This window comes from Ascidia mentula, chromosome 8, assembly GCF_947561715.1.
Source record: "Ascidia mentula chromosome 8, kaAscMent1.1, whole genome shotgun sequence".
NCBI lineage: Eukaryota > Metazoa > Chordata > Ascidiacea > Phlebobranchia > Ascidiidae > Ascidia > Ascidia mentula.
The window spans coordinates 19,091,390-19,101,504 of record NC_138573.1 but is presented as its reverse complement, the minus strand read 5'-3'; the positions used below and the strand labels follow the sequence as shown (position 1 = coordinate 19,101,504).

Sequence of the window (10,115 nt, the reverse complement as noted above, 5' to 3'; positions counted from 1 at the left end):
GAAAGTGGGAGAAATGGTCGCCAGTTATTTGTCTTTTCTCAAACGTAAAAGGAATTTACATATTTTGGGTGATAAATACCTCGGGTTGTTCGGTTTTTTAACCAGTTGGGTTTATCGTGCATGACCAAAACTGCTTGTCGCATTGCTTGCATGCGGAAATGACATTTACTCAGACTACTGCCTTGTGCGTGGAAGCAGTCTACCACCAAGTAAATATGACGAGGTTGTTAACTTTCCTACACGCTTTTGGTCGGATTCGGGTAAAAAACGTGATTGAGTTTCCAGACGGTTGGGTTTGGTGGGGAGGGGAGGGGTCGGGTCGCCTGCAACAAACTTGGCTGTTTGTCATGAAATGTTAAATCTTTGATGCAAAAAAATGCAGTTCGAATTCGTGCTCCCGGCAATTTGTCCAGTTATGTCTTGCGTCCTCCGAGAGTGGAGGGAATTTCGCGTTGGTGTTTGGGCCTGAGGATATTGCGTAAGTTGTTGTTAATTGGCACGTGATCAACAAAAGGTTTTGTTTTTAATCCGCGGCACTCAGTTGGCTGACTTTATTACCACGGTGTCAAGTGTCTTGATTTACAAAGTGTGTCTGAACACAAACTAGAGTGTAATAAAAATTTAGAAAAAAATCCTTTAATATCTATGTATTTTTGTTTACTTTACAGACTTAATTACCTTATATTAAATATTAGGTTTCATATATTAAACACAGTTCAACCAATCAAAATGAACCACGTCAAGATTGTCATAGTAGTGTTGACTGTATTCACTCTACTATTTGGGATTGTTGCTGTAGCAACCAATTACTGGCTTGAGGTAAGAATTTCCTTGAATTTTACCAGGAAGGTAAAAGGATTTGCTGAAGTCATAGGGAATATTTTGAAAATGAAAGCCAAAGCTAAAATGCTGTTAATCATTAGTAAACGTTTCGAACACTAACTGGGTTCATCATCAGTACTACAATGAGCGCATGCAAGAAAAGCGTCGGGGTAATAAAGGACTGAGCAGGCAGAAGGGAAACAGCAGCAGCTGTCATAGGGAATATTAATACGTTTTACTTTGAAATGGTCGTGAATTGTACATTTTGGGAAATTCACAAATAAGAACAGATTAACTTATACAAGAAATAATAACCTGAATTTCACGCTAATAAAATATTGTTGAAAAGTTTCAGCTTATTTTTATGTGTTCCAGCCATTGTGAAGAAAAGTTTGTACCACTTGATACCACAAAGAGTTTGGTTAATATTTTTATTTCTAATTCTTTATAAGTGAGACTCTTTTATCAACAGACGATTATTATCCGCTACCTAAAGAATATAACGGATGCGTTTGTTGTTGTTGTTTTAAACAAAAACTGTTGTTTGTATAATTCTACAGGGTTGTTTCGACTTGCATCGTTTTCTCACGCTAATCACAATTCAAGCTCCCCCGGAAGTTGCAATTCCGTTTATGAAAATCCAGAATATGTTGAACGGATCTTTCGCGTGTTTTGCTTCGGGACTTTTCAAGTTCGAAGTCGATCTAACGACTTACACCGACACACTTGATCGTGAGTATCAGTAAATGTATCCAGTGACACAGATAGCAAAGCATAAATACAACCAATAAGAACATGACAACTGAATAATTAATATTGCTAACAAAGAGAGCAAACCACCATCCACAAAAACACAAACCACTTTTCTGTAATTCCAGGCCTTAATTACAATCGACTTTCTAATTTTAGGCACAAAAGCTTTTCCACTTTTGATGGTGGCTTACACAAAAGCGTAAATCCAATGGTTGAAAATAAATAGAACTCCTTTCCCTTCAGAAGGTGTTTACATCGTTTTCAGAGCTTTATCTCGATTTACGTAAAGTTAAGTGCGTAATATTCTATGTAAGTTCTGCAACATATCAGGAAAAATAGATGAAAAACGAGTCAGACATATTTCATTTCCAACACATTCAGATAACAGCGGAGAATCGGCGACTCTTCAAGCCACGTCGACGCTTCTGTTGCTTGGTTTGATTATTCAGATTGTTGCAACTGTTCTGACTCATATCGGATCTTATCAGGATCCTTCCGGTTCCAAGGGAAGAAATCTATTCGTTGCTGGAACCGTTGTGTTCAGTGTAAGCAGTGAGTATACCAGTTGTTTATTGAATTTGCTTTACAAGTTGAAGGCTACTTGTTATCAGAGATTGTATTATATTAAAAATAGCAAAGTTACACATTTTAAAACTTTAAGAAGGATTAAGCGGAATTGTTATGTAAACAATTTTTTACGTATACTTACGTATATGGCATAATTTGAATTTTTCGCTATTTATTTGATAAACCAAGTACAGATTTTTTACAATATGACACCAAAAATTAAAATTAAGCAAAATTTCGTCCGCAAGTTTAAGTTTTTTTTAAGACCGAACATTTGAAGTAAGCGAAGGACCAATCATAGCTCTGCAATTGCCATCCGTTGTGTGTCATCAAAATAAAGTAATGACGAATTACAACAACAACATTGTTTACATGTTCAGTGATTCTCCTACTGGTCGGCATGACTGTCTACACTGCTCTGTTCGCTGTCGCAAAACACAGCGATCCCATGCTCTTCTTTGACCAATTTCGTGAGGGAATATTGGACATTGGAAACAAAACTTCTTCCTTTGCCAACGTATCGTATACCCCACCCACCGGAAACATTGACTACGATCTTTTAAATGAAGAACTTCTGAAGGTGGAGAGAGGGGCAGTGGTGAAGTTTGGATACTCAATCTACTTGGGTTGGACTTCATTCTTCATTTCATTTCTCAACCTGTGTGTTGCTGTGTGCGCCTGTTTGAAGAAAAAACGCGAATCTGCAACGCACATAGGAATGTCTTAAATCACCGTAGTTAATTACATTTAGTGGTTAGCAGGGTAGATTTTGTCATAAAAACATTATGTATTTAATTGCTCTTAATCACAGCAAAACAATAAATGCCATAAAGGTATTTGCTTAACTTTTGAAATTGTGTAATTAAAGTTGTTTTGTTACCGTGGTCTGTGAAACGCAAAACAATTCTGCAATTTCTTATATTCTCCCATTCCTCTTTGTAAATAAAATTGTATTCACTCACCTTAAAATGTTCCGAAACTTTACTTTCCTATGTCGCTGGACAAAACGCCCAAAACACACAACTATTGTTATGACCGAGAGTTAAAACCAAAGTCATTGTAATCACGCGTTCAACGCATGTCCAAGTTTTGATGTCCAATAAAACGACATGGGGAAAAAAGAAGAACTAATTACCGGTTCAGGTCAATTCCTGGTCGGACAATTTGGTGAGAAAAACTTGCCGAGCTGGTGGCAGGTGAAAAAATTGTAGCCGGTAGAAGCAGCCACATTATAGTTGTGTTATAAACCATGTAATTTGGGAAATAAAGCCATATAGGTAACTTAGGCAACAAAATTAACTGCATAAATCAAGTTAAATTTAACACAGGTATTTCTTTCGCAAATGATAAATAAAGTCAAAATAAACATAAGTGCTTTCAGTTAATTGGAATAAAAGTCAGCAAAACATAAAACAGCATATTTAGGGCACTTAGCTAATCAAGCTATATAAATAACCAACGTAATCGACATAACCGGTAACTTCAAGTTAAACAATCAACCACAAATAGCAACTTCTAATTGCGCAATAAGGTGCCAACAGTGGCCAACCGCAGACCATATAAGCAGAGCGACCAGCGTCTGCCAATCTGCGTGTTTTAACTGTTGCTGTGTAAGGGTCTAGGCTGTTGGTTCTGCTTTAGTACTGTCCATGTTTTGAAGAAACTTCTGTGCTGTGCCGTATTATATTACTGGATTATCGACAATAAACGGATTTCTGAACAACTTTGGACTGGTTTGAAGCTTGGATGTATGTGTTTAGTCGGGAGTTAGACTATTTAGAAGACGCACAGACTTGTGTAAAGGAGCTCTTTAACTCCAACAGTAAACCTTGAGATAGAGGAGGCAAGTTGCCTACGTGGCCGAGTTGCCATCGAGACTCAGTCGAATCCTTTGGTTGCGAGGCCCGAGACGCAGTCGTATAACCACGGTTCCTCAGCGGGGGCGCACACCGACATGTGCCTGTATGTTGCATTTAATTGTATTAAACTCGTGACCAGGGTTATAATATCGGTAGATACTTTAACCACCTCACGGACGGGCGAAAAGGGATTTTCCCGTTTCATGCGTGGCTACTTTAACTTCAAGTGTATATGACACAGCCATGGCAACTTTGCTTACAACTGAAGGTACATCTACAACAAACATATATCCAAAGTTTTTCGGTTCTACATCAACTAAAAAATGTAGAAAACTGCACGAAAAGTAACGGCGACCAAAATTCGTAAACCTTTTTCGCTATGGCGGAAATGACATCCCACAAGGCGCTCGCGTCGAAAAAATGCATTGTTTAGATAGGAGAAGGCGCCTTATTGCCATTATCGAAAAGTTTCAAACATAGGAGAATCCACAGATTACGTTACCTCAAAGGTCAGGACAGGGTTTTACATCACACAAAAATATGTTACTGTGACGTCACAAACCAAAGGATTATTTGTCCCTAATTATCGGAAGACCAAAGGGTATAGCAGCAACGACATTACTCTGTACTTCAATAAGACGGGGATGGTGCGTTTCTTTGCTCAGTGACATTGACGTCATTTTGGGTGTGATGTCATAACTTTAACCTCACCTTTGTGTTGACTTTAATTTGATGATTCCAACATTACTAGTTACAACTATATTCCGAAAAATACATTAGTGGTTGATTGTGGCAAATTTAATAAATCATTTATGACGCGAACTCCAAGGCAACGCTACTGCCAGGCAAAAAGTGGTATTATGACAGAATAACTGTGTTTCATAATCAGCTAGTTTGGTCGGCCTTTCTCGGCGGTCTTTGCCAGCCTCAAAATTCAATTAACCTACTTTTATCTGCTGTACAACAAGAACACCCTGTCCCAGTAACTGTTTTATTATTACACAACTAAATAAGACATAATAGGTGAACAGCGGCCATCTGTCTGCAGCTCAAATTAACATCAAAATCCGTTTGTTGCACTTGTTCACTTTTTGTCCCCTATTTAATGCAATACCAAACTAAACCAATTTTACAATGTTTTCCATTCCTACGCATAAGGCATGTTGCCAGCACTCACACGACCAAGCGCCTTCTATGACGTCACGCAACAATATCTCGCTTTCGCACGATTTCGTTCGCAGCAGTAAAAATGCGAATTTGATCAGCTGTATCTCAGAAACCAGTCGCCATATCAAGCTACTTTTTTCGCAAAAAACATTTTAAAGTTAAGAACATCTCTTAGTTTAATTATTAACATGTTTGATTTTTCCGTGTCACATACACTTTAAGGGTTAATTTGTTAAAACGTTTGCATCAAGAATTTTTCTTGATCAAATGAAAAAAAACGAATAATAGAGAAATTAAAAATGCAAATAAAAAGAAATGAGCAAACATTAAAGTTTCGTGAGGTTTCATCATTACGAAATTATTACGGCGTATTTGTTGGACTTCTGTCATTGTAAATGTAGGTAGCATTGGTTATTCAAGACATAACTATGTGCGTTGCAGATTCGCGTTTTTTCTTCAAACAGGCGCACACAGCAACACACAGGTTGAGAAATGAAATGAAGAATGAAGTCCAACCCAAGTAGATTGAGTATCCAAACTTCACCACTGCCCCTCTCTCCACTTTTTCCATTTCTTCATCAAACAGATCGTAGTTGATACTCCCGGGGGGTGGGGTATACGATATGTTGGAATAAACAGAGGGTTTGTTTCCAATGGTGAATATTCCCTCACGAAATTGGTCGAAGAAGAGCATGGGATCGCTGTGTTTTGCGTCAACGAACAGAGCAGTGTAGACCGTCATGCCGACCATTAAAAAAAGCACTGCATAAATAAGTAATGTTTGTTTTGAAGATATAAAAACATTTTCCGCTGCAAAAGTTTGTTTTTGTAAAGTTGTAAAAGAAGGTTTCCGGTTTGGTTTGGCTTAGAAAAGCAATAAAAGGGGGCTTCCCAAAATTCTTCCCTACATTTCTTTTAAAGTTTTTTTTTATATTTTAAAACTTATTTCAACATTCTTGTATATTGGAAGGGTTTCCACTCACTGCTTGCACTGAACACAACGGTACCAGCAACGAATAGATTTCTTCCCTTGGAACCGGAAGGATTCTGATAAGATCCGATATGAGTCAGAACAGTTGCAACAATCTGAATAATCAAACCAAGCAACAGAAGCGTCGACGTTGCTTGAAGAGTCGCCGATTCTTCGCTATTATCTGAATGTGTTGACGATTTTATTGTTAAATTAAACGATGAATTACCAACTGCTGTGTGAGCAGTTATACAACTAAGCTTATTATATGTTACAGTAATGCAGAGTTCAATAAAAATTAGCATTAAAATACGGGAACTGTGAAATGCTGGAAGAGTTTTTGTGGGTGCCATCGGCCAGGATGAAGAAACATGTTAAATTTTGATGCCAAATAGGTTCTTTTAATTCGTCTGGTTCGTTTAAAAACCCATCATCACTAAGATTCCGTATTTAATGAAAAAAAAACAGCGCGCTTGAATGAAAAAAACAAAACACGCAAATCGAAAAAAGCGCGGTTCTTAGAAATTAACGCTCGCTAAGCCACCGCTCGCAAAAATAAGTGCAAATCTTAGAATTAATCACAGTTTTTGTTTCACATTATTTTACCCGGTGTTAATATTATACAACAAACAAATTTAAGAATTTCTTCCACAAACAAAATTCTATGTTTTTTGAATTGCTTTCCTGTAATCAAGCCGGTATTCAGCGGCAATACAGAGTAAAGACGTCAAGTATTTGTGCGAATCGCTTCCATTCAAGCGAAGAGTGGATAATTGACACTATAGGATGATACTCACGATCAAGTGTGTCGGTGTAAGTCGTTAGATCGACTTCAAACTTGAAAAGTCCTGAAGCAAAACACGCTAAAGATCCGTTCAACATATTCATGATGTTCATGTATGGAATCGCGTGATCGGGCGATTCTTTGAGGACGTTCACGTAAAGATCAAGATAACGATGCAAGTCGAAACAACCCTATAGTGACGTCATAAACTTAATTAAACAAGCAAACTAAGTTATCATACATAAAGGTGCGTCTCTCATGGGGTGATATTAATGTACAGCAATGTGGCTCTGAATGTATGTTAAGTATTTACGTGGTTTAAACACTTGTATTTACAGAAGTTTACACCTGTAACCACGACAATTACTTTGTTGACTTTTGCAGAAAACTTCACTGAAATTCCCGCTCAAAACTTACTTCAAAAACTAGGGGATTTCCCTGTGAATATTTTTTTTACTTTCGCGGCGAAAAAACAGAAATTCTTACCTCAAGCCAGTAGTTGGTTGCTATGGCAATAATCCCGAACAACAGAGTGAGGACAGTCAACACTACTATGACAATCTTGACGTGGTTCATTCTGATTGGTCGAATAGCGTTCAATTTTGAAAACCTAATATGCTGGGTCGTCTGCAAAGTAAAACATTGAGAGTTTCTGGTGGTTTTTGTCAAGTTCTTAACTTCGTTTCATGAACTTCCTGGTTTTGTCCAACTCTGCATTTTGTTCTGCCTTCTTGACTCTGACCCGGGAAATTTTGCTACTCTGACGCCAGTCGACTTAGTGATGATTACAAAATATCCACACACAAGGCAGTAGTCTGAGTGAATGTCATTTCCGCATGTAAGCAATTCGACAAGCACTTTTGGTCATGCACGATAAACCCAACTGGTTAAAAAACCAAACAACCCGAGGTATTTATCACCCAAAATATGTAAATTCATTTTACGTTTGAGAAAAGACAAATAACCGGCGACCATTTCTCCCACTTTCAGGGACTAAAAAGAAAATTTTTTATTCGATTGTAAATTTACATTTATTCACGTAGATAATTACCTACATAAAATATTTGAGTCCTTTCAGTAAAACTTCCCGCCATTTGATTTTCTCCTCTGGGGTTTCTACTGAAATTAATTGCCGCAGGGTTGAAGCAACCGCGTAAAAATGTGCGCACTTTCCTCTGTAGAAAGTGATTACAAGGACTGACCTATATTATTCACAATCGTCGAAAACACTATAGGCCACTCCTAGTAATCACATTGTACAAGACTTTTAGTGCAATGACCACTAGACCAATGTCATAAACAAAGTTGTCAGTGAGTTCTGTACTTTATTTAAATATTTCCAGTCACTTTTCTCTGTGTTTTTGCTTGCTCAGCTTGTCCAAGACCACATTACAGTTTATCAACACACGATTGTCCAAATTATAACTTCCCCATATTAAAATCTGCCCAACTAAAACCAACGCATGCACCTTGATGCTCGTAATCATAAAATACTTCGATGACTTGAACTGGTGAAAATGCCAATCAATTGGCGGCATTTGTTCGCAATCAATCACTGGATTGTCACGCAACAATTCGTGACCCACACGTCACAATGGTTGAACACTGTAAGCATTTCACGTAATAATGAAACTTTCCTCTGGTTGAGATCAGTTCATGTTTATAATTATTTTACATCCGAACCATAAAACTAGGGTCAGGTCGACGATTTCGAGAATTTTTACCGCGATGTTGGGAACTGACGCGTGACCATAAATTGAATTCGTGGAAACATTTTTAAACCGACAAGACTGAACTTCCTGGTTTTGTCCAACTCTGTATTTTGTTCTGCCTTCTTGACACTGCACCGGGAAATTTGCTACTCTGGCACCGGAATCGACTCAGTAATGTTTACAAAATATTAAAACCTTCGCTGATTTCATTGCTTGACAAACGATCAAAAGTTGTAAAATAATCAACACCAGACCCAAGTTTCAATTTCAGTTAAAATTTCTCCAAAGTTTTTTATGGCTGGCTTCCTGGGTTTGTTCGTAAGAATCAACCCGGCTGACAGACATGTGACAAATTTCTTGGCCCTTTCCGACCAAATAACATCAAGCAGTCGCATCTTCCCAGCCGCTCATTGTGAAGCGTCGGGAATAAATGCAAATAAGTGCGACTCAGACTGGGGGAGAAGCAGAGGACTAAACATCTTACTGCACGCAATCTTCAAAACTTATCGTTGTCAATTTATCACGCTTGAACAACAACAATCGGAGATACACATAACAAACTATTCGGCATTGTCAAAAATGCCGACTTGAATGCACAAAGCATCTGAACACGATGCCGTTCTGTTTCGTGTTCCGATGTGATCGCAACATAACGCCTCAGTGCCTGAATGCCTCAGGGCAGAAACAACTTTTACTTAAAATATTCTAACGTTTTTTTGAGCGGCATTCGCCCGAATCACTGATGATGAGTTGCTTACGACGAACTGCGCCAAACTAATTATTACAACCGGCCTCAGTGGAACTAATTCGGCGTAAATACCAAAACGTGGGCGGCATTCGGTAGATATCAATCAATCTATTATTACGTCACACTTTGTGTCATTCACGTCATAATGCTGAAACACGATAAACATTTCAATAGAATGACCAGACTTTCTTGCAACAAACCCTGGGTATTTATCCTTGGGTCGGAACAAACCTCATTCTTTCGCATTTCGATATTTTGCATCAATTTTTTTTTAGCTTTTGTTGCTGATTATTATGTGGACAAATAAATTCTGCACTTTGCTGAAAACTATGAGCAGATTTGTTGCAAAGTTTTGACTTGAGCAAGATACACAGCACAAAGCAACAATCTTGTTTGATTATTCCCCGTGGGTCGGACGCCTTCACCAATGTTGTTGCCAAAAGCCCTGAAACACCAAACTGCGATATCCAGAGACAACTAGCGGATAAATTTATAAAAATCCAACGACCGCAAGGTGCGCTCATAATAGATTTATATAAACTGGTGTTGCAAACAGTGCAGGAGCCTCATCCCATTGAGAACCCTACGTTGTATCATAAACATTGCGAAATCAATCCTGAGCAAAAACCCCGACCACGCATGCAACAGACCTCTCTGGCTCAACAAAGCATTAAAAAAACGCAGTAAACCCTTCTATTTCGAAAAATTTATAGACACGGGAGTAATGGCCCAC

At 38.2% G+C, this 10,115-nt stretch overlaps 2 protein-coding genes across 2 annotated transcripts; one reads left to right on the top strand and one right to left on the bottom strand.

Annotated features, from left to right (window-relative positions):
* The first annotated feature begins 674 nt into the window (after positions 1-674).
* Positions 675-3,142, top strand: LOC145912250 (uncharacterized). The gene is made up of 4 exons (XM_082999664.1): positions 675-819; positions 1,383-1,554; positions 1,957-2,127; positions 2,523-3,142. Exons 1-4 carry the CDS (start codon positions 730-732, stop codon positions 2,867-2,869), a joined length of 780 nt encoding a protein of 259 aa, XP_082855790.1. The 5' UTR covers positions 675-729; the 3' UTR covers positions 2,870-3,142.
* Positions 3,143-5,360: 2,218 nt separating this feature from the next.
* On the bottom strand, positions 5,361-7,528 carry LOC145912273 (uncharacterized). Its single transcript, XM_082999695.1, has 4 exons — positions 7,409-7,528; positions 6,936-7,113; positions 6,152-6,322; positions 5,361-5,930 (listed from the first exon to the last, which is right to left on the bottom strand). Exons 1-4 carry the CDS (start codon positions 7,496-7,498, stop codon positions 5,584-5,586), a joined length of 786 nt encoding a protein of 261 aa, XP_082855821.1. The 5' UTR covers positions 7,499-7,528; the 3' UTR covers positions 5,361-5,583.
* Positions 7,529-10,115: the final 2,587 nt, after the last annotated feature.